At 38.0% G+C, this 27,470-nt stretch overlaps 2 protein-coding genes across 3 annotated transcripts; one reads left to right on the plus strand and one right to left on the minus strand.

Moving 5' to 3' along the window:
- The first annotated feature begins 1,830 nt into the window (after positions 1-1,830).
- LOC134660988 (uncharacterized) lies at positions 1,831-20,629 on the plus strand. 2 transcript variants are annotated; one of them, XM_063516875.1, is made up of 17 exons: positions 1,831-2,147; positions 10,432-10,563; positions 10,946-11,142; positions 11,342-11,483; positions 11,572-11,665; positions 11,845-11,916; positions 12,469-12,576; positions 12,785-12,949; positions 13,211-13,376; positions 13,657-13,815; positions 13,921-14,139; positions 14,541-14,772; positions 16,056-16,193; positions 17,052-17,168; positions 17,532-17,733; positions 19,810-19,998; positions 20,385-20,629. In XM_063516875.1, exons 2-17 carry the CDS (start codon positions 10,433-10,435, stop codon positions 20,553-20,555), a joined length of 2,502 nt encoding a protein of 833 aa, XP_063372945.1. In that variant the 5' UTR covers positions 1,831-2,147; position 10,432; the 3' UTR covers positions 20,556-20,629. The 2 variants fall into 2 exon arrangements, with proteins under 2 accessions (XP_063372945.1, XP_063372947.1); XM_063516877.1 differs by lacking the exon at positions 1,831-2,147 and adding an exon at positions 3,023-3,167.
- On the minus strand, positions 6,211-7,359 carry LOC134660977 (GTP:AMP phosphotransferase AK3, mitochondrial). Its single transcript, XM_063516864.1, has one exon. It carries the CDS (start codon positions 7,016-7,018, stop codon positions 6,359-6,361), a length of 660 nt encoding a protein of 219 aa, XP_063372934.1. The 5' UTR covers positions 7,019-7,359; the 3' UTR covers positions 6,211-6,358.
- Positions 20,630-27,470: the final 6,841 nt, after the last annotated feature.

Consider the following 27,470-nt stretch of genomic DNA (forward strand, 5'->3'; position numbering starts at 1 on the left):
CCAATAAAAAGCACGCTCTCACGTAAAGGTCAAGCGAAATGCCAAAAGATTTGGCTAAATTTCATCTGTTCTACTGCCACTGTTTGAAATGAAACTTGGCACTTTAACCCAGTAAAGATACGGCTGCGCAAAACAATAAATTATAATAGCCTGATTTTTGAAGTGAAAACTTCTTTAGCGGCGGTGGGCACTTTTTGAGGTGGGGAAAAAATGATAAACTCGAGACAGCGTAAAGCGATCACGTGACCGTAAGGGGCGTAAGGCGATCACGTGACCGTAAGCCCCGTAAGGTGGCCACTCATAATATAAATGGCATTTAAATCAATAAAGAAAAACTCAATGTTATTTGACATTTATGTTGCGGACTCCTTTTCAAGACTCTTTACCTATGTTCAAATAATTTGACGTTGTCATGGCAGTATGTAAATAAACATGTCAATGAAAAAGTGTGATCTTATTTGAGAATGATAATAGTATATAATAAATAAATAGAATACCTCCGCTAAACGTATGTATCGTGTTACCGGGCGTCGGTAACATAGTGAGGTGAGTTTTCACTTCTATCGGCACTCCCGGAGTGAAACCGTTGTTGCTTGTTTTAAATATCATTCAAATTAGATAATTATATAGAGTTTATAGAGGAATCATACAAGAATTGGAAGTTTGCAAATAGAAAAAAAGTTTTACTCCGCTTTTATTTTTCTGTTTGTTTACGGTAGGTGCATATTAAACGAAATATAAATTATATTTAATTTTCATACAAATCCTTCCGATAAAACATTTGTTATGGGTAATGGCTGCACCCATCATACTTGTACCGAAAAGCATAATTATAACGATATTTAGTTGGATTCTAATTCATATCAAATATTTCAAAAGTTAAGAGGCCCGTTCATTTAATGCCAAGCGAACATGCGCACCAACGAAAATGTGCATAAACGCGATTTGTGCACCAACGAACTGGCTCGTTTCGTAGTGCCCGTCTTTACGACTTAAGTCAATGATTATAAATTGAGTTGAGGAGTCTTAGTAATAGGGTCCCGTTTTTACCCTTTGGGTACGGAACCCTAAAAACGGTTAATATAATAAGTAGGTAGATACATAAAACGCAAAGTAGCCACTAGATAATACAGACAAACTTCATTTACGAGTAGGTACCTAAATCAATTTAATTTTTTCCTCTTAACCAATAGCCACAACTAGAATTAATTATATACTGTTAGTTCTTAATTTAGTTTCGACTAAAAGCTAGCCCAGGAAAATATAATGACAAGTACAATAAATTTTTTTAGAGCAACGAAAACCCTTTAGTGAGCTATAAGCACTGTCCTTATTACTATAGGTATCCGGGCGTCTGGCAAATTAAATAGTTAGGTCAAGGCCAGAGAGGCAGGCCAGGAATGGGATCAAGTCTCAGCTGGTTCCGATAAGTTTGACGGAACTTACGTACGTACAGCTAGGAAAACTCTAAGAGGAAGGGATATGGAAATTCGAGATACCTACGTGCGTGCTCCAATCCCATCGCCTAAATGTAGGTCTACTAAACTGAGGACGTCGGTAAGAAATAACAATAGTTAACTACAAAGTAAGGCTTGCAGGTAACATGTGTCTAGTTTGTATAAGTAGGTAGTGTGGTTATGTAAAATTAACAACTGAAACTAGATCGTTCTAATACTGAGCTGCCTTCTACTAAAAAACCATCGCGCAACAACTTTCATCAACCGCCTGCAGATCTACCTTCTAAAATTGTAGGTAGGTACCTGAACCAATGATTTTTGCAATCTGGTGACGTATTAGATATGTAAGCAGTAGTATAGTTGACGTGCGGTGGATTCTAGTGAGTACGCTGGGTGTTTGCGTCGCCGGCATCGTAGGTCGTGACGCGGCGCGAGTGACGTCACTGCGAGGGTGGAGGGCGCTCAGCCGCCGCCAGGGCAAGGGTAGTTGTAGCCATCCCCTAGTGAAAGTCGACTCGACGACGTCAGTACGGCCCGCTTCGCTAACCGAATCACACGCGTTGCTCTTCAATAACACTATGTACTACGAGCAAAATAACCTGCAATTATCACATCTTCTAGCTATATTAACAAGAAAGTATTACTGAAAAGTTTTAATACAGACCTCCTCTCTCCGTTTTCAAGTTTTAAGTAAGTGATCATTTTAGTATTTACTTAATGAAACGTGTTCTTATATTCGTTTTCGAACCGGTAAATATTTGTTTTAAATATTGTGTATTTAGGGCCTATACCTACTTACGGGCATATAAAGTTATCCAATGTGTTGGTAAGAGTTACATTCACTTACTTCTTTCTCAAATTTTTGAAACTCTAATCTTTTGAAACTATTTTGTAGTAAATACCTACCTATGTATTAGGTGTTGACAATAACTGTTGTTTAATACAGTGATCAAAATTACTTATAACGAAATAAGTTTTATTAATTACTGTTGAAATTTAACATGTAATAAATATGTCGTGTCAACAACTAGGTACCTAGTAGCTGTGTGTAGATAGAGTTTCGTTTGATATTAGGTATTTACATTTATTTATTTATTTATTTATAAGCGTTATTACGAACTTGTAATATGTATATCTAAAAGTGTTACTTTCCTTTAGTTTCTTTCTTTAAGCATAAATACAACAAAACATATTATTAAAACAAATTTATCGCTAGATAACTTCTGACCGTGGCCTTTATACATGACGCAAACTAGTTCCATCTAATACCTTTACAAAATCCTGGGCACAATAAAAATACGTTTAACTACACTTAGTTATTTTTTATTTCAATGGGCGATGAGGAGGAATGAGTAAAGGAGGAAGAACTTTGCCTCGCTGGATGGGAATGAGGATTGAGGACTACGACTCCTGTAACCCAAAAATTGTATTTACAATCTAATTTCAGCATCGATGCATGAACGCGGCTATAAATAACTGGGGTTTGCGCGCTCAAGCCCGCCCGCGGCCGGCTCGCGTTTTCACTCACTACACTATTTCTGTCTAGGTATAAGAAAGAAATAACATGTTGATTTGCAAAGTAAACTCTGTGGACGAATCGTTTAAAGACAATGAAAAAAGTGCGTAAAAAGGAGTGTCGCGACGCGGTTGTGAATTTATAGTGGTTCTAGTGTATAATGTTTACTGACTCCCCAGAGTAAAACTCGACAGGTGAGTACAGATCACGAAGTCCGGAAATAAAAATCGCTGCATCGGAATCATTTATAGTTACCATATGGTAACGTCTGCCCAATTTTTATGATTAGTCAGTTAATGAGCTGCGAGTGAAGTCATAGACATATCAGAATCAATTAGTACCTGTACCTGCCTACCTGCTATTGCATATAAACAAGCTTTCTCGTGTAGGAAATGGGGGATTTACCACGAATACCGAAATTTAAGATCTATCTATCTCCATCTCCATCGGTCTTGAAATAATCCAGCAATAGGTACGATAATATGCGTTTCTATTATTCAACATTCGCGGTTATTGCCTCGAAATAAGTAAGTACATACATATATATAGTATACCTATAATGTAGCATGCGCCAGCAAAAGTTATTGCTTTCAAGAAAATTGTATACCTAATACCTATTGATGTATTACTATATGTACCTACATTTTTTTTTAGCATGATATTCAAAATTTTACCGGAAATAGTGCCCGAGTTGGAACCACAAGATTACTTCTGCTAAGTTCTTTCTAATACTAAAATAAAAACCGGTCAAGTGCGAGTTCGTTCAACTCGCGCACCGAGGGTTCCGTACAAACTTTTATCTCGTGTAACTATAAAACAGAAAAGACTTGACCTGAAGTATACCTACTAAGCATAATTGTGTAGAGCGCCACCTATAGGCGAATTAGCTAACTAATTTGTGCGCTGAATGTAAGTTGCTTTTACAAGGATAGGAGGATAAGGTTACATTTCTTTATCATGTGAACCGATTTCAATAATTTTTGTTTATTTGAAAGAAGGTGTTTTTAGTGTAGGTATTCTTGTAGTAATTCCAATAAATATAATAAACATCTGCAAAGGGAATTAACTTGCAATGGATAATGTTTATTGATATTTAAAAAAAGTTATCTAGATGTGATTATATTTTTCCTGTAAGTAGGTTATATTTATGATAATTTTAATGTTAAGTAAAAAATTTAAAATTTTTTTTGGTAAGCTTCGGAGGATATGGTGGGGGAAGGGGGATTATTATTTCACATTGTCCTTTATAAATCTTTTTTTTGTTTTGGAATGTTCAATTTAAACTCTCCCAAATGATACCTCACTTGACCTAGTATCCAGTCTTTGAAATTTTGGCCCCTTTTAATATTGGTAATTTTCCATTCGGTAGCTTATAAGTAGTTCTCAAAATATTTAGCGATATGACAGACGAAGTCGCACCATAAGTGTTCCTTTTTTATCTTTTTGGTACGGAACCCTAAAAACGAAGTATGTATAATTACCGGAAGAATAATTTCTCTACAATTCTACACCGTTATGAATTATTTATCAACCAAAAACATCACTTAGTAGCCAAGCTGCAAGCTAAGCTACAACTTTGCCCATCGTTTTCAAAGTATAAGGAAACTCTACGAGCGGGTTGTGGGGAAATAGTAGTTTGTGTTACAAGGGATCAAAATTATATATGTATTTCCGTCAAGGGCGTACATTGAATCCTGAATGAAGCGATGGATTCTACAATAGAACGTAGTGATTCAAGTGTTAACGCCCAAGACGAAATAATTTTGATACAGTGCGACACATACTACTTTTCACATCAACTATGAGGAAAATAAAAAAATCTTAGTGTTGACACAATCTGATGCTTAAACAGATTATTTAAGCTAAAAAAATGCCCCCCTCCCTGATCCCTCCTAGCAGGGAAGAAGCTCTTTTCCGAATAGGAGGTGTGAAAAAGATAATGTGTCAATGTAGCTAATTCGGTCAATTAGCGTTTTTCTCAAACAAAGGAGAAAATTGATAAATTCATCGACAAAGCAGCGATTGCTTTTAGTTTCAGCAATCAAAGGCAAATGGTTTTTTTCTTACGATTGAAAATCTGAGATATACGCGCTGATGTTTCTTATTAGATACGCTTGAACTCACTAGATGGCGAAAAAAACAATTTTGGCTAAATCGACATAAGTCTTATCATGTCGTACAAGTTTCATTTTTGTTGAAATTTCCCCAGCCCTAGCAATCATACAAACTTCAAATTAGGAGGAGCTACTAACTCCAACACGTATGCCTGACTTTTTTCGCCCCTAATAATCATATTTAAAACAAAAAATTAAGTTTCTTTGTGATATTAAGTAAATAGGGTCAGCGGGGTTATATTATTATATACAGGATGGCTAAAACATGACTGCATTCCCGTTGCCAGGGAGGTTTTGGAATTAGATTGAGCAACTTTTACTATGGGACCAACCCCGAAATCGCGAAAAAAAAATGCCTGTTTCATACATTTTAGCTGGTCCACTTTCTATGGGAGGGTAATTTTTTTCGCGATTCCGGGGTCGGTCCCATAGTAAAAGTTGCTTAGTATAATCCCAACACTTTTAACACTCAAAAACGTATTCTTCTTCACTAAAATACCAATATCTCAGTTCTGCAATGGAATTCCGCTTGGTGCCCATAGAACGAAATGAAGTATAGAGAAATACCTATCTAATAACCTAACTCTCAACTCTGTTGGTTTTGGGGCCATTTTGACGCATAGTCCTTTATAGTCAACATGTTATTATTTAAGACAAAGTGAATAAACAAATGAAAACGAAATGCTTCACACTCAACAGCAATATAATAATGATAAAATTGTCTAAGATAATTTGGTTACATTGACTATGACTTAAACAACTAACTGATAAAGTAATAAACATTGTATTTGTATACTGCCATGTATGCTTAAAAAGTAAACATTGACGCAATTCACTGCAAAATATTAAAATACTTCTGCTGTCTAAAACGAATCAAATATAAGTACACATGTATATTGACTATAATTAACTACAAATGTGGAAGACAGATTTGAGAATACTTGATTAAATGTAAGTTGTACAAAACTATGTACTACCTATTAAGTTTTATAAATATTTTTACATGTTTTTTTTTATTATACTTCCACAAACTTTATTATACTAGCTAGAGCAGTCTTTACTAATCTAACGTATGTCATGTCAACCAATCATATCATATCAAATTAGCAGACATGGTTTTTTTTTTCATCTAAATCTAATTTTATTGATGATGGCTTCTCTTTAAATACAAACAACAACAAAGATTCCAGTTTTACTTAAACCTACTTTACAAAACTTTCCAAAAAATTCTAGCACCAATTTTTAAAGCTATCTTCTAGTCCTGTAGAGCACTACTTCTTGCTAAATATAGGATCCAAATAGGCCACTACCTTAGGCCAAATTTCATCAGAAGTTCGCCCTTCAAATTCTTTAAGGATTCCCTTTTCTTTATAAAAATCAATAACCGGCCGAGTAATACCATCGTATATTTCAAGACGTTGTCTCACTGCCTCTGGCCTGTCATCAGGACGTTGAACTAAGTCTTCATTTGTGATATCATCTTTACCGGGATGTTTTGGTGTATTGAACCCAATATTGTAGACTCTTCCTGAAGACAAATGCACCCAGCGGTTTTTGACCCTGTCAATGATCACATCAAACGGCACCACCAGGTTGAGCACTACATCAACGGGTTGAGTTTTCCATAAAGCATTTGCCTGTGCGACCGTCCTGGGAAAGCCATCTAATAACCATGGTTTATTGTCAACTTTTTTAAGTTCAGTTATCATAAACTTTATTATTAAATCATCTGGAACTAATTTTCCCTCATTTAAATATTTTTTCACTTCTTTCCCCAAGTCTGTCTGATGCTCTATATGTTCTCTCAATTTGTCTCCACTGGACACATGTGCAATGTTGTATTTTTTTACTATACGAGATGAAATAGTACCTTTTCCCGATGCTGGAGCACCCAAAATTAGCGCCTTCAATAATTTGCCTTTGAGTATCATGATTTTGAAATAACCTTAATGTGACACAACAATGGTATTTGTCTCAATTAGACCTTGACAACACAGAAATCAACAATTACTTTAATCATAAAAGTATTTGCAGCAGTATTATCAGTTATATAGAATTGTAGATAAGAGAAAATGAGGTCCTCACGAAACTTACAGCATGAATATAATATTTATTCCTTGTATCTTGGGTCAACGCCAAAAACCACGGAATTAATTTCGTTTACTTGATGTCGATATCACAGTTTTTAATATTGTTAACAAACGACACAATCATTTAAATTTCACCACTCAACTCGAGCGTAATAACATTTGAATTTTGTGCGAGTTCAAAGTACAGTGAGGTACAAACTTCAAAACACTTCACTTGAAATGTCAAAGTGGAAAGCGATCATTTTGACAACTGTAGCGTCGACGCGTGTTCGAGAAGACTAACGTAATGCGTCGCTAACCGAACGCTACGAACACGGCTGCTAGTCTAAAAACGAATCAACTCTGCCTGGGGTGAACTATTATTATTTCGTATCTACTTACTAAAGACCTACCATGTCCACAGGGATGCCGCGCTGCCAAATAATATTAAGTACTCGTACAAATATGTTATTTTTGAGTAATTAATTTACCACAGGTATGTAATTATTCTACATGGTTAAACACGGGAGCAGGAAAAAATAAAAAGCACATAACATTATTAGCTAGGTAATTCAACTGAATATCTAATAATTCGTATGATTTAAGACTGGGTCGACCGTCCAGTGGCGCCTTCACTAGGGGAATTATAGTTGGTCAAACCAAATTGTCAGTAAATACGAACAAAAAAAAGCGGCCAAGTGCGAGTCGGACTCGCCCATGAAGGGTATTTAGGCGATTTATGATGTATTAAAAAAAAACTACTTACTAGATCTCGTTCAAACCAATTTTCGGTGGAAGTTTACATGGTAATGTACATCATATATTTTTTTTTAGTTTTATCATTCTCTTATTTTAGAAGTTACAGGGGGGGGGACACATTTTACCACTTTGGAAGTGTCTCTCGCGCAAACTATTCAATTTAGAAAAAAATGATATTAGAAACCTCAATATCATTTTTGAAGACCTATCCATAGATACCCCACACGTATGGGTTTGATGAAAAAAAAATTTTTGAGTTTCAGTTCGAAGTATGGGGAACCCCAAAAATTTAATGTTTTTTTTCTATTTTTGTCTGAAAATCTTAATGCGGTTCACAGAATACATCTACTTACCAAGTTTCAACAGTATAGTTCTTATAGTTTCGGAGAAAAGTGGCTGTGACATACGGACGGACTGACAGACGGACAGACAGACAGACATGACGAATCCATAAGGGTTCCGTTTTTTGCCATTTGGCTACGGAACCCTAAAAACTATACTCATCCTTTTCTTTTGGGTGCTAGTACTAGTGTAAGACAAGGATAGTATGATTCTCTTTGGCTATGTTTGAAATGAGACAGTCCTTTGACTAATTTGTCTTTTTGTATAGATCAGTAAGTACCTATATTTATAAATATTTTTTCGATTTCGACATACGCACGAAAAGTGCTATTTTACGCACTAGTGTGGAAAAGTAGTAGTATATGTACTGTAAATAACTAAATTGTGCTATCTACTGATTCTTTGGTCTTTGTCACATAGTTTTATTTTACTACTTTACCGCACTAGTGTGGTAATTAGCACTTTACGTCGAAAATTTAAAGGGTCATATATACCTATGTACTGTAAAACGTTTTAAAGTACATATGGCCCTTTAAATTTTTGACATATAATATAGCTGGGCAACCAAATCTTGTCAGTAAAAAAAGGCGCGAAATTCAAATTTTCTATGGGACGATATCCCTTCGCGCCTACATTTTTCAAATTTGCCGCCTTTTTCTACTGTCAAGATCTGGTTGACCAAGTATAGTTACGTATTGTAGGACTTATTATGGTACCGGTACTGGTGTCGCAGATGTACTGTAAAACGTTAAACGATACATGTGCGAATAGGTAATTCACAACTCTGTGTCAATAAATCATTATCATCATCACTACATAGTATAAAACAAAGTCGCTTCCCGCTGTCTGTCTGTCTGTATGTATGCTTAGATCTTTAAAACTACGCAACGGATTTTGGTGTTGTTTTTTTAATAGATAGAGTGATTCAAGAGGAAGGTTTATGTATAATTTGTTAACCCGTGCCAAGCCGGGGCGGGTCGCTAGTTTTATATACAGGGTGGTCCAAACCTTGACGTCCAAAAATTTTTTTTAGATTCCACACGTCGTGGGCTATCAGAATATACCCCATGTATGTTAGCCGATTTTTCGTAGTTTTCGAGTTATGATTTTTTAAACTTTTAACTTTTGTTATGAAATTCCGGGGTTCCCATACAGGGTGGCTAAAAAATAACTGCATTCCCGTTGCCAGGGAGGTTTTGGGATTATACTGAGCAAATTTGACTATGGGACTTGGGACCAACCACGAAATCGCGAAAAAAAAAATTTGGCTTTCATACATTTTGGCTGTGGTCCACTTTCTATGGAAGGGTAATTTTTTTTTCGCGATTTGGGGGTTATTCTGATAGCCCACGACGTGAGGAATCTAAAAAAAATTTTTGGACGTCAAGGTTTGGACCATCCTGTATAACATTCACCTCGGTCGTATTTTAATTTACCTATTGTCACTCGTCGCGTATTTCCTACATTTCGCACTTGTATCTTGTGTTGTCATATTCCTGTAATAGAAGTAACGTGGAACTTATTGAACCACTTTTAGGCTCATATCATGATCCTAGATAGATCCATGATCCGGCACCCGTGTGCTTTATTCATTATAATATTTGTAATTATCAAACTTGTGCGGTAATGTATGATACCTAATCCGACAGACCCTTTTTTTCGTGTAGGTACCTACTTTTATACTGTTTTAATATAAATACATACCTATATTTTAAATATTATAGGACAATTTTATACAGTTCAACCCTGATCTATTTTTTGTTTAAGTGTTTCCTCGCAAGTGTGTTGAAAACGTCGTATGAAACACATGTGCATTGATCTATAATAGTCATTACACAGAACACACGTCGGCTTTTTCGCCGACAATATCGCCTTCATTGAGCTAACCAACGTAGAGCACTTGCATTGTATCATAATCATACATCGGGGTTTTCGGTGCGGGAATGTTTACACTAGGTATCGAAAAAATAGGTACAAACTTTAAAAACCGATACCCACTATTATAACATTTCTAAACACATTTTGAGCTCCCTAAGTAGATACCTATTTTTAATTCATAGTTTGGTCATTATTTTACAAAAAAAAACAATGTTATAAATAAACGAAATCATTCCCGCACCAAAAACCCCGATGTGTGATCATAATGTATACATAACATACTATTATAATATCAGGATGGCGCTCGTCATGCTCCCCTGCGACCTGCCGTGGTGGACCTCGGTGCAGCGGCACCTGAAGCACCTGCTGCTGGCTTCGTCCCCGACGAAGCTCGCTGCCAGCATGCTAAAAATTCACGACATGTGCAAGTGCGTATAATTTAAAACCAACGAACTAGAATAACTATGCAAGCCTAATAACTGAGCCCAAAAATGACACGTGTATATTGTGCATGCCTATTGCCCTTGTGCTATTATACTCAGCTGTACAGTCAAGGTAGGTACTTATTAAATACGGACACGTACAAAGTGCCAATAAGATGTACCTACACACTACCTTAATGTGTGGGATAATATTGTCACATTGTCCGTGTCCATATTTAAAAAAAATAGTGTTTAACTTGGGTGAAAGCATCTATTTCATCCCTTGGTTCGACTCGATTAATAGGTCATTTTGCGATGATAACTCCCTACTGTCCCTAGGTCCGTACCTAATCGAATTAATACAAAAATAATATGTTTTTCTTTTCAGCATTGGCATAGACCCAGAAGACGATATCAATGATCCTGACTTAATGAAAGGATTAGAACAGTTCCTTACTGAAGAAATGGGAGCAGAGGACTGTCGACACTTCCTAGACAATACCATTAGAATAATGGTAAACAGGGCGTTGCATTTGAAACGTTGGCGACCGCCCAAAGGATTAATGTTTAGTTTGCAACAGCAGAGTTAGTATCTCAATATAATTATTTTCCCCTTATTAAAGCTTGTATTAATTTGAGTTGAGTAGTACCATGTAGTACCAAAAACGTATTATTAATTTTGAGACCCGTCGCGGCTAGTGGCTTATCCATAAGTCTGTAAATGAAAATCTTGTCAAACTATACGTACACTCCAATAAGTCTTCTTAATAATAATTACTTACAGGTGACGTGACTGAATTAGATTACAATTTCGTATCATCTCTGGTTGCTCATGCTTTCTTCTCGACCCTTCCCAAAAGAACGCTCAAGACGCATCCAACTTTACAAGACTTCAACTTTACTCACTTTTTTAAGAATTTACACAGGTATTATTGTTTAAGGACATTATTGTTTTATTAGTATTTTTTTTACCGATTACCTTATACATTATAAAGTTTTAAACTTTTTTTTCAGAAAATCACAAATAAATAAGTTAAAAAGTTTACTCCATTATTTTGAGTGGTTAGATAAGAATAATAATGAAGGATCTATCAAGATAAGCCGACAGGTAACACATTTTCTAAGTATATGATAAACTGTTTAAACAAATCGAGAACCCGAAAATAAGTAAATGAAATAAATCAATAAGTATAGGTCATGTACCAAAATTACGCTGTACTTATGCTATTAAGTAGAGTGCCCATGTCAAATTAACATTATCTGACGTACCTACTTAAAACATTTCAGGTAATGACCTCGAAGCAATGGTTGACTATCGAAGACTGGTTGGAGTGCACGCTTCCACTGTGTAAACTGCAGGTTCGTCATACACCAAATGTTCAAAAAGTGATAGCAAAGTTGCATTTTATTCTCATGTGAGGCAAAGTAATCAAATGCAAATTTTTATGTGTTTTCTTACGTTTGCTGGTAGAATTGACTTTTAAATGATGATTTTGAATGATGCATATTTAATAACTTTCATTTGGTTATAAGTAATGATTTTATTTGATGTCTTACAGTTACTTAATATTTTCTTCGGGTTGGTGTGGTGAAAATTTTTGTGTTTCACTCGGGGGCAAATTCTGTTTAACCCTCGTGCTTTGAAACCCTCGCAACGCTCAAGATTCCATTTTTCGAACCACTCGCTAGGCTCGAATCTTTCGCTTGCTCGGGCTTATTAGCACGTGCGGTTAAACAACAACTTTATCCCCTTGTAAAACAAATAACTATTAAATCCTCCTGCATGGCTATTAGCTTGCCTTTCTAAAGGGGTTCTACTTTAAGAAAGTTACCATTATTGGAACGTTTTAAGTGTAGCTACACTCACAAGAGAATATTTGACGCGTATCTTATCAACAAGTATATTGGCAGGTGCGGCACGAAGGCCGACCTGAGCGCTGTGAAGCCGAAGACGCGCTCCGCATCTGCTTCGCCTCCAGCCGCGTGGGCGGTGACACACTCATCGACGGAGATTCACAGGTTACAAACCAAATACGTGTACCTACCTACCTACCATTGAACTTTCAGTAATGTATCAAATGCCACTAACAGAGAGTAGAAATTATCGAAGTCATAATAATGTCAATCGGTTCCACCTGTTGCAACACCCTGTCGCTGATGGAGTCTTTGTCTTTTACTAATTTGGTCGTTTTCCACACTCCGTCTGACTCTTGTTTTTTAATTTCAGGAATCCCTGTCTATGTTCATGATGCCTGAACTGTTACCTATCATGTTATCAGTAGAGGCTTTGGAAGACAATGAGGTGTTAAAAGTAGAAAACGTCAGAATGGTTAGCAGAATTCCCGATAAGAAAAACAAATCAAGTGTAGAATTGTTAGAAGAACCTAAACCGGTAAGTAGATTCTCTAACAAATTGTGTGCTGCCTCGTTAAAGGTGTTATTAAGTACACGTTACACGTAGGCTCTGCATCGGATTTATTTATTCCCCTTTTTTCCCTCACAAGTGCGATGATTGTGATGAAAACCATTGTGTGTGCCACGGGCGGTACAGGAATTACGAACTCGTGTTAATTAAGCCCTCGCCTTCGGCTCCGACTCGCACTCGTTCATAAGTTCTTGTTTACCACCCTTAATACACAATATACTATTACAGGTCACGGTGTGTTTGATGGACGCCGAGGACTACAGCGTGTTGCCGTTTAGCCAGTGGGAAGAAGACAACGTGTTGCGTGAACTAAACAAGTGTCTCCTCGCCTTCCAGCAATCTCCCATGCAATCTCGCGACACTCAGAGGCATGAGAGGAGGCTGTCGCCAATAGGTTACTCATTTTTATTTACCTATTTATTGCGACTTTCTTAAAATATGTATAGTTAGTTGTTATAGCATAGCTGAAGGTATAATGTGCCTTTTAACCAACCTGTTGTTTGTCAATAAGGTTCAATTTGAAATCAACCTTATCGACATCGACAAAGTGGTACCTTTTGGTTGAAAACATCTCAATATATCAACCGTCTTCCATAGATTTCATTCAATTCGAAGAACACTTGCTCAATGACAATATGCAAACCACAAAAAAATTACAAATTTATCGTGTTTAGGGGAATCATTCAGTCACACACCACCCGAAGTAGAAGCAAGCGTGGTGATCAAACAGGCATCGTCGTGCAGCACGCTCAACAGCTACAACAGCCGAAGCCCCTCGCCGCAGCCGCGCGACCGCCGTGACTGCGCCAACACGCTCAACCTGAACGATCCAAGTGAGCACTAGCATTTTACAATTGATATCCTAATACTTTTCACGCCGAAAGTATAACTATAAGTCATAAATATGTCGTCTGGTTTCACCCATATTTTGTCCTTAGGCGTCGAAATATTAAAGCGAAAGTGTTGGCTGTCACCCGACGGTGCGACGCTGAACAACCGGCGAGGCCGGTTCATCGTGCTGGGCTCGTCGGGCGAGTGTCTGCCCGTGACGCGTGCGCCCGCGCAGGGCCGGGACCAGGACGACAGCCTCTACTCCAGCTGCGACTCCAGCGACGAGGAATACCACAGTGCCAATGATAGCTTCGACTATGGAAAATGTAATGTTTTTTTCACTGCGCTATCGTTTTGAAAAGTCAGTAGGTACTTAGGTTACTTTACCTACAGTAGATTATTGCTAATTCTTCCAATAAAATAAGGCTGGCACACTTATTGGTGCATTTGGTATATATCAGCCATTCTGACGCGTATGTTGAAGTCGTCTCAGTTTTTCTTATGCCCTATTGAATATAGTTTCTAAAACAAGCTAATCTTGCGTCTCGCGGTTCGGACTGGCTGATCTACCTAAGTACTTACAATTTTTGTTTATGAGGTGCCCGACAGCCGTTCAATACTATACATGTATGTTGGAGAGCTATAGGAATCAAATTATAGATTTGATTCCCATAGCTCTACGTGTACCTACGCTACGTTTACGTTGCGCTATACGTTTTAATTTCAGATGGTAGCGAAGACGAAGGAAGGGGTGAGAGTGCTCGTCCCAACTCATTCCAATATTCTAAAGAGCTGTCGACCGAGGAGCGTCGGCAGAGCTTCGCGGGGCGACTGCGGGAGGCGCTGCAGGAAGCGCAGCCCTCCTGCACCTCGAGCACCGGCGACTGGTCCAGCGACAGTTCCAGCTACGCCGTCGGCATCAGCATCTCCGGCGCCGAGCTCAACGACAACGATATAAGGTTATTTTGTTTTTTTCGATGTGGCGCGCGCACAGCTCTTGTGAGCAAGGACCTCGCTAAGGATACGGGCGAGCCTTGCTCATATGCATATCTGTCGCCAGTTTTCCCTTAGTCGCCTTATACGACACCCACGGTTCTATTCTTTTCTGATGCCGGCACCACACGGCACTACGATATAAGGTACCTACATACTGTCCGACATGAGTACCATCAGAGAACGCATTCGTTCACTGAGTACCATACTCATACTCATTACTCCAAGGTTAGCTAGCGTGAGTCTATAACCCAAACCCTCTTGAACAATGAGATGATGTCTGGCCGTGGGACGTACTAATTATAACGTAACATAACCACTTAACTAAATATTAACAGTCAGACTATACTTACATGTACACTGTGCAGTACGTAAGTATTTACATCTTCAATATTGTTCAGCTGTCTTGTTCACACTTTTGACAAACTTAACTAATAGGAAAGTCAGGCCGATCACTAAACTTCAATAACATACCCTACTTGCATGTAGCATCACTTCACCTTTACCTAATTAACATTTTGAGTAGGTATATTTTATTATTACAAAGAGTAAACTAGACATTACGGGGGTATTACCGAGATCGAGACAAAATCTTTGTGGTTTTGATTGCACAATTTGCAAACTAAAAAACCAACATGAAACCAACTGTCTAGTCTATGCTGCTCATTGGCTGATTTAAACTTGCGCGCGTGCGCGATACAAGTGGTGTTGCTATATAACTTAGCAATCAAAAAAATATAAAAGGAGGCATTAAAGTGGAGTCCAGACGAGACAATTTTTCGCCAATCTGATGAAATGGTCCGATCGAATCAGGCCGTTATAAGTACCTATAATGGCTCCTCTACACGATGGGCCAACGCCGGCCACCCCAAGGGACGCATTTATGCGTTAGATCCAGCAAGTGATAGAGTCAGACCAAGAAAAGTCTGCAGCGGATTTGATAGCTCACGCAGTGCAAGTGTTATTTTAAACGTCAATCTTCTATGAAATTATGACTTATAAACAACACTTGCACTGCGTGGGCTTTCAAATCCGCTGCAGACTTTTTTTGGTCCGACTCTATTGATATCTCATTCTACCACATGGCTGCGTCCCTTGGACTGGCCGGCGTTGGCCCATCGTGTAGAGGAGCCATAAAGTTAAAATCATAGTGGAAATATTCCCTGTGCCTGATAAAAGGTTGGATTACAGTGAATAATAGTTCAGAATAGTAGGAGGTACACAACTTTAATAAGATTTTTTTTTATAGAGTCAAACGTGGAGGTTCCGTGGGATTCGTATTAACGGAAAAGGAAACGAGCAATGGCAATCCCTCGCCACGACACTGTGCTTTGGGGCGGAAGGAGGCCGGAAATAGCTCTAAATACAGTTTCAGCACGGAGTACACGTTAGTATCTACCCCCACACCAAAATATCTCTAAATGCACGTTAATATTAAACTCAATGAAAACTGCTCATTATTTGCCGTATAAGTATATAATTGATACAACATTACCTAATACCTACCTGTGTGTAGCTACTGTAATATCAATATCACTGATACAAAAGTAAACTTTATTCACGCCACCAAACCCACCTCACGACAAAATTTGTTCACCTGTTAGTTCTCGTATCTTAGGAGATTTTAGCTCTACTATAAATCAGAAACTATTATTCCTACTTATGGTTTTAGGGCGTTTTCTAAAATAAATATTGAAAACCCGATTCTCACAGATCTTGGTCACTAGCATATTCAATCCTGATGATAAAAAAACTTGTCCCAAAAATTTGTAAATTGTACATTCCACTACGTCACGTCCATACCTACAAGTGAAATTTTTTCTCATAATAAAACATGACGTAATGGAATGGACATTTTGGGACATCTTTTTTTAATGGCGGAATGGAGAATGCTGTCGATTCTGAGTAGAATGAGCCCAGTGGCCCAAGAACGTCCAGAGTGCCTACCGCGAACCACGTTCGACGTGTTGCCTCCCTGTCACACTTACGGGCGAATTTACAAGAGCGACAGAGAGGCAATACGTCGAACGTGGTTCGCGGTAGGCCCTCAGATTTGAAAGAATCAGGTTTTCGATATTTATTTTAGAAAACGCCCTTTAACCTCCTGAGACCCAGAAGCATTTGTTTTGTTTTTGAATTTGGAACCCTTAGTACTCAATGAAAGTTTAAAATATTTTTTGTAATATGTACAAAAATTTGTACACAGGGACTTAGGAGGTTAAATTTTAATATGATTGTGTTTCAGGTCTGAACTAGAAGAAGTCTACGAACAATTCAATAATTGGCTAAATGATCCTATTATTGATAACGACGGTGGCGAACATAAACGAGAAATGGACTCACGTGATTTAGCCGTCATAAGGTAAACTTATAAATATGTATGTGTATGATGTGTGTATACCTACTTGATAATTATGACTGAATTTGATTATGATTCGGTATTGTATTGATCCGCATACTTATTAGTTTCGTTTACGAACCATAAGGTACCTAACTAAACTTGGTCAAGCAGATCTTGTCAGTAAAAAAGGCGGCAAATTTGAAAAATGTAGGCGCGATGGGATATCGTCCCATAGAAAATTTGAATATTGCGCCTTTTTTTACTGACAAGGTTTGCTTGACCAGCTATAATTCCAAAAGTATGATCTCACCGAACAGGAAGCATGAAAACTTATGCAAATCCAACTAAGTAGTTACGTACAAAATGTTTGCATATTCGTTAAAGGTTCGCGGGATCGCTGTTGAAGCGGACGTTGAGCGAGTCGCTAGCGGGAGGCACGGGCGCGGGCGCGGCAGGCGAGGCGGAGGCGGCCGAGCTGTACCCGCGTGACGGACGCGACCGCGCCGCGCCGCGCCGCCTCGCGCTCGCTGCGCGCTCGCTCTCTCTCGAGCTGGCGCGCCACCGCCACCGGCTCGCCGCACAGTTGGTAAGGCTCGCTCGGCTTTCGGAAATCATTGTGTTTCGAGCTGTGAGTTCGTCCCTAGTATGATTGGGCACTTAAATTTGTAATATTACCAGCTTATGGCTCCTCTACACGATGGGCCAGCGCCGGCCACTCCAAGGGACGCAGCCATACGGCAGAATGAGATAGCAATATCACTTGCTCCCTCTAACGCATAAATTGGAGTGGCCGGCGCTGGCCCATCGTGTAGAGGAGCCATTAGAAAATCTCAGCATCTAGCTTGCAGGATGTAATACAGTAAAATAAAATAAAAACTAAAATACAAATGTCCGGAACACTTATTATATACACCATTCAGTTTGCATATGTAAAAATAAAATGTTATCGAGGTTTGAATGTCAATTTTGTCCCTACTCACCCCATTTTACGGTACGAATATATTGGTAGGTATCATAGTCTGTCTAGGAAAAAAGGTAACAATTTCTACCTAACCTCGAACCAAAAGGGGTAACAACGTGGTGTTGCCTTGCATGCTGACTTATGTGATCCACCTTTTAAAGTCGGCTCCAAAAACAGGCGAACTAAATTGACAAGTCAATATGCACAAATGATACCACAGGCCAGTGCTTAGTCCCTGGTTTCGAATGACGTTGCATCAGTCGCATGTTTGTTTAATATAAGTAGGTTACACGTAACTACATGCTCCATTCAATCAAGTAGATAGTCATGTGGACCTCTCACCTACACCTTGACTCTTTTTATCATCTCCCGAAAGGACAGACAATGCCTTCTAATCTGATTTAAAATTAAAATGTGTTTTAACAGAGACGCAAAATAAAAGAATCTATACCGGAGAAGATAATGCAAAATGTGGAGGCTAATAGGTGCTCCGATGATGATACAGAAGCAGAGAAATGGGCGTCAGTTAGTAATTCGACAGAGACGAACTCCACGCAACTGTCGAACCAGAACGTTAGGAAGAAAAAATTGAATTGGATGATAAACATGATAGTCGAAACGATCGAAGAAACCGTAGAATGTGAGCCGGTGACGATTAAGCTAAAAAAACCGAAGGTCAGGCTTTTTCTGCGTCTTTGCTGTCAATAAACGAGTCATACCTGAACCAGTTGCCTAATGTTATTTTCAGTTCTTTCATTTCAGTAACACGATTCGTTCTGACACAGTACTTACCTACCTACCACAGTAGGCTTCGCTTTTGTTACATGCCGAGTGCTGACAAGTCCTTATCCACTGTTTGCATGTGCACCAAAACTCTTGTCCCACACGCTACCTACCCTATTTATTACTCACCTACCGTCGAAAGGTACAGTCGAGTTCACAAACATCTTTACAAGCTAACGTTCCAAAGATATATTTACACGCCTCTAAGACACTGACAATAAGGTCGTGGAGATGTATTTGGAACGTTGGTTTGTACAGGTGTTTGTGAACTAGACCGTACCTTACCCATCTACGTAACAGTTATTAATTAAATGCTGTTTAAAGTATGTACCTATAAGTCTTCCTTCTGTTCTGGTAACATATTTCTACCCTAATACTTATGCAGAAAGACGATGTTCTCTTTAAAACAAATTAATAATCTATATCGAGTGTATATTTCACTATCAGTACCTACACAATTTATAACATGATCAAGGCTATCTTTTATTTACTTAGTGATAGTCAAAGTATAGTCAGCTGCTGAGATACCTACCTGACCTGCAGAATATACAATTATACATGGTAAAGTTATACCTACCCCGTTGCATTTTATGTTTTTGAATTTTTATTATTTCCGCTCAGAATCACGAGCTCTTTCGATCCTAATACGAGAAAAAGGTTTTGTTTGTCAGTTTTGTTATTACGGTCATAGATTGTATTGAAAACGTAACCAAATATTTGACCCAAAAAAATGGGGTAATTTTTTTTTCTTCGGTAAAAATGGAAAAGCTCGTTCTAAGTGGAAACAGTATGAAAATTCCCAATTCTACCACAAACATATGGAGTAGAACTTAAACAGAAATGGCCATCTAATAAGAGTATAATCGCACACGGGGATTTTCTGTAGTTGTGATTTCTATGTGTTTGTCTTGTCTGCAGCTAAGCCAGTTGGCTCACAAGATAGTGTCGGGCGGGTCGTGCCGGCCGGTGGCGACGGGCAACTGGGGCTGCGGGCGGCAGCGGCGCGGACACCCGCAGCTCAAGCTGCTGCTGCAGTGGCTGGCCGCCAGCGTGGCCGGCGTGCCCGCGCTCATATACTACACCTACGGCAATGAAAAACTTTTCAAGGTAACTACCCGCCCGGATACATAAAACCTTAACAAATGATACCTAAATCTTCCTCAATAATCACTATTGGTAGGTGAAAACCGCATGACACATACACAAATCCAGACGCGGGGGACTTTTTTCGGTAGTGATACGTGTTAGCTACGTTACTCTTTACCTATAATATGCTGACGCGACAACAGAGGAATGAAAATATTTCTCAAACTTACTACCTACCATTTGAAACCTAGGTACCTACTTCAAAGTTAAAGACGAGGTTTCTCATTTGTCAATACTAAACATCGCTTTTTTAGGTGGTGTTATTCCTTCTGTGCTATACTGCTAGCCAACGAATTAGAATATTCCGTCGCTTATGCGAGCTACCAATGTATTGTGCGATGTTACAGTGCGACACACTGGCGCGCGTGCTGGTGGACCGCAAGTGGTCGGTGGGGCAGCTGGCGCGCGCGGTGCTGCGGCACGCGCGCGCGGCGCTGCGCGAGCCGCGCTCCTCGCCCGCCGACCACTCGCTCTTCGACGACCTCATCGGCATCGACCGCACGCCCGACGACCTCTAGCACCAGTACCTCGCGCTATTTGGCGAAAAGTACAAGGAGTACCCCTAGCTGCTATAACCGCCGCGGTATAAATGTTAAAAGCCGCCTTAAGTTATGCAGAACTTGAAAATTACCTATCGTAATAAACTTAATAGAAATGGGTAAGACATTTTGAAACATAATTATCACTCAAAAGTCGCCTTGTATATTTAAAACAGTTTTAGATAAGCTCAACGCATTATTATTAACATAAGACTGAGTTTTTCACTTCTCTTCCCACACGCCACGTTTGACATACTGTTGGGACATACCGATGGGTTAATTTACCGATCTCGTGGTTTTGGCATGTGAAGAGACAGCTCGAGAGCTCGGCGAGTACGTATTTCAGTAAATAGAGCATCTCTAATTAAATAGCATATATATAGCCACGGTCAAACAAGTTTGTCAGTAGAAAAAAGCGCAAAATTAAAATTTTCTACGGGACGATAACCCTTCGCGCCTACATTGTTTAAATTTGCCGCTCTATTCTACTGACGGAAATTGCTTGACAGAGTATAAAATCGAAACCGGATACATATTTTGAGTTCTGCCTTTGTAGCAGTAGTGGATAGAGGTGGAAGTTTGTGATATGCATACATTTAGCATTTACTACATGACTACCAGCGTGGTAGTCTTCCGCACCTCATTAAAAAGGCCTTTTTCACCTTGCATAAATAATTGCCGGATGTTTAGGTCATCATACGGGTAGTGGTTCTGTGGAAGAGCACATAATATATATATTATGTCCTTTACTACAGGTTGCAACTTGCAAGTTGTGGAAAGTTTTCAAACTTTAAAGTTCTCGGACACGTACTTATGGAAAATTTCACAAAAAATAAAGGAAATTTCCATTTTATTAAAGTGACTTAGTGTATGTTTACTTTCCATGATCGCCGTTGTATCTTCGCAAGTATTTCTGTGTTTTCATCTATGTGTGGTAAAGACCATACTTACAATAAAAACATACTTACACATAACATGGGCAAATACGACCGTGTGTAATTCAGGATTTAAGTCACTAAATCGCAGGGAAACTGACAAATAAAATTGGGCGTGTATCCTTTCCCAAAATCACACCGCGCATTTTACAACCTACCCATTAGGTAGGTGTAGGTTCACAGTAGGTACAGGGTAAGGAGAGCACGTAAGTAATACGCTCTACGTCACACGAATTTCATACACTAACAGCCAGCCTATTATGGATAGCTTTATCCATCTTTATCCACGTGATAAAATAACTGTCACTGTTTAACACCGTGGGAAAGAAAGTGACGGACACCGTTTTATCACGCTGTCACGTAGACAAGAACGACCATCATATCCGTACAGGTCTGTCGTAATACTCGTAATGTTTGATTGATACCAATACTGCTTATATCTGCAATTATGCAAATGATTTGAACCTGTAGGTACAGTCGCCATCAGATATATCGGAGCGGCCAAGGCGTTCACAATATCTGAAAGTGCACGCTAACGCCCTGACAATAGAGGTGTGTTCAGATATTTGTGAGCGCCTTAGCCGCTCCGATACATCTGATGGCGACTGTAGGTACCTAATTATATTTAAAAAAAGAGAAACGTTTTTACAATTTCGACATACCGTTTACCTACCTATCGGTAGGTACTGTAGCTTCATAATTACAAAAAAATAAGTAAATAATCTTAAACGCATAATAACTACATATGTGTTACAAGGTACCATCACTTATTAATACTTATTAATAATATAGTACAAGTAAAGCAATATTAATAATTTAGGCTACATATTTGAAGAATATTTTTCAATTTGAAAATATTCACACACTATACATGTGTATAAGTGCCCCAACTCTGGAGGGTCGTATTCCCCGTTCACTGTCCCTATGTACTACCCATTCGCTTCAAGTTGGCCGTTACCTCACCGGCCCGCTTCCCCGCACCACCCCCTCTGACACCTTATCCACTTGACTGCTACATGTTTACAACTTAGTTAATTTATTAACATCAGTTATTTTTTAATAAAGTTAAAAAATACGTCGACAGTACTAGTAATTATAACTGTGACCTCATTATGTAACGTCCGACGGCCAACTCTAAGTGAACGGGTAGTAACTACGAGGAAACCCCATGGCAACTGCACAAATGTACCATTGCACTCATTTAACGCTAACCACTCACTCCATAGTTACGAGTAGTTACGTATTGAGTTGCAGTAGTTAGTTGCATATTTTTCTTCAATATTCCAAACGAAAACAACGCGGCGACGCAACCTCAAAACAAACCTAAACATAATTAAATAGGTATGGGCACTAAAGCGACATTTGCCGACACTTGTTGTGGGACATTCGTTCCCTAAAAAATGCGCGACTTACAAATCATCTTGTTATTTTTCACTTCTAAATGCTCTGAAAAAGAGTCATTGTTGTTCTAAAAAAGGTGCAGAAATTGAAACGTTTCTAAACTAAAGCATTTTACTTTTCAAGTAGGATTTTTTTTTTTTATTTACGATAAGCCATTGAATTTTGGTTTTAAATGGATTTGATATACAACTTCCATTCTGATATTTAACTCCCCATTCCATAAAGAACGTTATTTTAACCTAATTGGTTAAGTAATTGAAAGTAGCCTCAAGAAATGCTATAACAATTATAGTTAGTCATGTTTAAAAAAAACCACACATGTATTTTACTTTCCTTGTATTCGAAATGAAAAGTAGAGTGAAAGGCATCATTTCAGCCTCGGACTATTGAGGCAGAAATGAGTGCCTTTCATCCCTTGGTTAACAATCTACTAGTGTCACCGCCTGTACGGTAAAACTTGACATTATTAAGCGTTACGCGCGACTTTATAAATGGTATCGCTCCAGTCCCTGGTCACTCGTGCTAACCGTGCTCCAAGTGTTACGGTATTTTTTGCCTTAGTTCAGAACAGATAAATAATAAAAATTTTAAGAACCTGTTTTCCGTATTATGTCTAAGCAAGCAAGGACATACATGTTCTTCAAAGGATCTAAATACTCTACTTAATATTAATATGGGTAATTAATTATACATACAAATTAGAAAATTAATATCGAGTTTGTATTTTTTATAAATCAGATCACATCACGGTATTACTAGTTCGTATATGCCGACGATCTGTAGCGGACATTGTACTTTAGTCATAATTATACGAAATTAAATCGTAAAAATACACCTACTGGATTTTTGAATAACATTTTTAATCAATATAAATAATTAATAGAGGCCGAGATAATGGAGGTAGCTTCATATAATATATTGATACTAACAGTAAAGCGTAAGGCATGTAATGTATAGCACACCATAATCAAGAGTTCATCCCACACAATGTTAATCCGATGGTCTTCCATTGCTCGCATCTCAAATGTGTCCAAAATTAATCGTTATTGTAATTCCGTAATTGGAAATGTACCTACTACTTAACCTTTTCAAAGCTTTTCGTCCCATGCTAAAATGTGGCTTATACGCCAAATGGTTGCAATATGAAGAGCGAAAATAAACCTTATCTGTCAGCAGGAAAATTGCTTTGACAGCGTCCGTCATAGCCTTTTTAGTGGCTGTTGGCGTCATGGGCACGACAGCACTCGCCACTTTAGTGGCTCTTGGCGTTGAAAAGGTTAACGAAATTCAGTGATGAAAAATAAAATAAAATTAAATATGGCTAATGTTTTTTTTAACCCACCAGTAATAACTACATGAGTTATTGATATAGTGCAGGGTCTCTAGAACAGAAACATTAGACCGCAGTGTGACTTCTGAACCTCGGTGTCCCAAGAAACCCAGTCTAATAATTATGCAGACATTGCAGACGACACTGTTCTGGAGACCCCGCACTAATAGTTAGGACACCTCTTCTATCTAGTCTTCTGCCTAATCGTAGATGCCCTATACGGCGTTATGGTTTCTACTGACTTAATTGTCAAAGCTCAATATTTGACAACAACGAGATCTACATTAGCTATCAAATCGAAGCACAATTTTTTCTTAGACTTCACCTCTTCTTTGTACTAGGTAAAAGCGTTTACATTCTACAGCTGGTTGCATTCTACAGATTAAGTGCCAGTTGCACCCACAGACTTGTCATTTTCGCGCTCGCGCTGCGGCGGTTTACTAAGAAACTCCGTACAATAAAATTTAGCGAACTCTTTAACGATGACAAACAATTTGGTGCAACCGACCCTAATTGTTTGTAATTTTTGCATTAGGTTTATACATTATATAAATTTGTTGTTATATCTTAATTTGTTGATACGCCGGTAACGATACTGTTTTGAACTCCAAAGTCCGTTAACGGACCTAACATAATGATATTAAGCGTATTATATGCACATTATATGTACGAGTATAAATAGGTACCTATTTAGAGTAATCTTATCAAATACCTAGACGCTGCAAACGTTATTCCTAGGTCCAGGCCCTTGGCAGCTGCTCATCGGTGGAGGTCAGAGTGACAGGCAGCATAGGGATTGAAAACGTGCTTGAAAGTTTGGTGTGGTTGGTTTGGGGTGGCACTATGACTTGAAAATCCGAGCATACGGCAATTCTCCGTTTAATTACATTTAGTTTAGTATGTAGGTTACACTTATATCTGTGATGTTCAGCGTCAATTAAAAGTCTGAATTAAGTGAAACATCTTTAGTATGTATATTTATGTAATGTACATTCGGAGTAAATCTGAAAGGAACATACCATTGAACACATACTTTAATCCATTCATTAAACCGTTTCTGCGCTAGGGCAGCATTATACTTAGCTGGGTCTATGTTCGTTTTTTTAGCATTAGAAGAAGGGTAAACAATCTTGACGTGTTTTTTTATTGAAAACACTTTTGGAAAATCAGTCACAGGAAATATGTACCAACAATTATATTACAGCATATATGACCATTTACATTATTTTGGTTTCATAAGTAATAATTACTAAATTTTTTAAAGGGGTTTTCAATAAAAAGACGGGTCAAGATCGTTTACCCTTTTTCTAATGCTAAAAAAACGCAGTATACCTGGTAAACCTGGGAATACCATTGAAGATTACATACCACTATGACAGATACGCCACTCTCGACCCAAGTTAAGGTCATCTATGATGTAGAAACTACTTAAGATGACAGAATCAAGCTCACAACAAACTCAACATTTATCCTCCTAAGGCCCACTTGCACCATCCTCCTAACTCGTGGTTAAGCGGTTAAACTGTTAAACCAGTGTCAGTGTACTGGTAAGGTAACCATGGTAACTCCAAGTTAAACCGGTTAACCCCGGGTTAGTGAATAGTGCAAGTGGCCTTAAGGCTCAAGGTCCTACCTATATTAGTAGGTACTTATTCAATTGGATGTTTAAATCATATTAAATTGGAACATTGCATTTGTTTTCGTTTACAAGAAACAACGAGTGTATTGAAATTTAGAAGATTATATATAGAGAAATAATTTCTGTTGATACATATTTCTGATAGACCCTGTGGTTAACATAGGAGAATTTGCAAAGCATTCACTCAGCTTCAGCTGTTGCCCTAACTCGTTATGTACAATAACGTTTTAAATAAATTATGAAATATAAATAACACAAATTACAATGTTTAAAATGTCAATGGATTTTGTTTTCTATTTTATATGAAAGTGGCGTATCTTATGAGCACTAGTGTTACCTAATCTGCAGGCTGTTTTCAACTAAAGTGTCATTAAATAGAACTTGCTAACTATGTAAACAAACCGCCATACTATAATTGACTCTGAATGTCAATTTACTAGTAACTTTTGTTTACATAGTTAGCAAGTTCTATTGAATGACACTTTACATTCCAATAAAATATATAAAATGTATGATCTCTAAGTACCCAAATGAGAACATATAATATAAAATGGCCGTAGCGCAAATATGCCTTAAACTATATTCCCAAGCACTTGCACTAGTAAAAAACCTATTACATTACTTATACATTTATATATCCAAGGACCAACTAGCCATTAAACCGTCGTTAAGTACAGTCTAGGTGTTAATATCGACACGGACAAATGCCAAAAATATGTTCACGGGCAGGAATGTCGTGTGTACATCTTTTTGGCACTTTATCTGTGTCGATATTTTAAACCTTGACTGTATAGTATGTTTATAAAGAAATATTGATATTTTGGTATAATTCTACTTTTACTGCACCATATATATTTGTATCCCTGACGAGTACATTGAAAAAAAAAGGAACAGTATTCATTTCCTAATATATGTCGTTACTCTAGTTTACGGCAGGTGATACACATAATTGTAAGTCAACAATGCAAGATTATTAAATAAATAAAAAAATTGCTATATTTGCCCTCTTTCGCATTAATTACATTAGTTAACCATAATATAACCAAGTTGACGCTGTATTGTGCAATGTATGGATGCTTCTCAATGTCAGCAAGATCGATCGTGGCAGTTTCCATGAGTATAAATGAGTTCACAAGAGCTGGCGCGAGGTTTTGTACTCGCACTATTTGATATTAAATCCGCGTCAGTTACCGTTACCGCGAAACGACCTACAATTAGATATACTTCTGTACCCAAACTATTTGTGTTGCATTTTGCACGACGCTAAGAACTCGAACGAGACACACAGCAACTGACAACTGACTGACCTAAAGTCTATTTTTTTATTCGGTAGACTAAAATGACATTTCATAGTATGAAATGACGTTTTATGTTCATACTATGAACTGTCATTTCAGTCTACCGAATAAAAAAATAGACTTTAGGCACCTTTGTTTCTATAAGTTAGAAATGCATACATTAAGTTATTATTTTTATTAGGTAAGTGTGAAAATCCAAAAAAAAAACCTGTGCTTAAGTGCAATATTTAAACAACATGTAATAGTTAAAAACACGGGAAAATACAATATATGAAACATGTTTCATTTGCA

This window comes from Cydia amplana, chromosome Z, assembly GCF_948474715.1.
Source record: "Cydia amplana chromosome Z, ilCydAmpl1.1, whole genome shotgun sequence".
Lineage (NCBI taxonomy): Eukaryota > Metazoa > Arthropoda > Insecta > Lepidoptera > Tortricidae > Cydia > Cydia amplana.

Bases quoted from the DNA above. Each gene is read 5' to 3' on its own strand.
- LOC134660988 (XM_063516875.1), top strand. From the start codon at position 10,433: ATGGCGCTCGTCATGCTCCCCTGCGACCTGCCGTGGTGGACCTCGGTG. The intron at 11,666-11,844 runs GTAACACATTTT...AAAACATTTCAG, and splicing joins CTATCAAGATAAGCCGACAG to GTAATGACCTCGAAGCAATG. The intron at 19,999-20,384 runs GTAACTACCCGC...GCGATGTTACAG, and splicing joins GCAATGAAAAACTTTTCAAG to TGCGACACACTGGCGCGCGT.
- LOC134660977 (XM_063516864.1), bottom strand. From the start codon at position 7,018: ATGATACTCAAAGGCAAATTATTGAAGGCGCTAATTTTGGGTGCTCCA.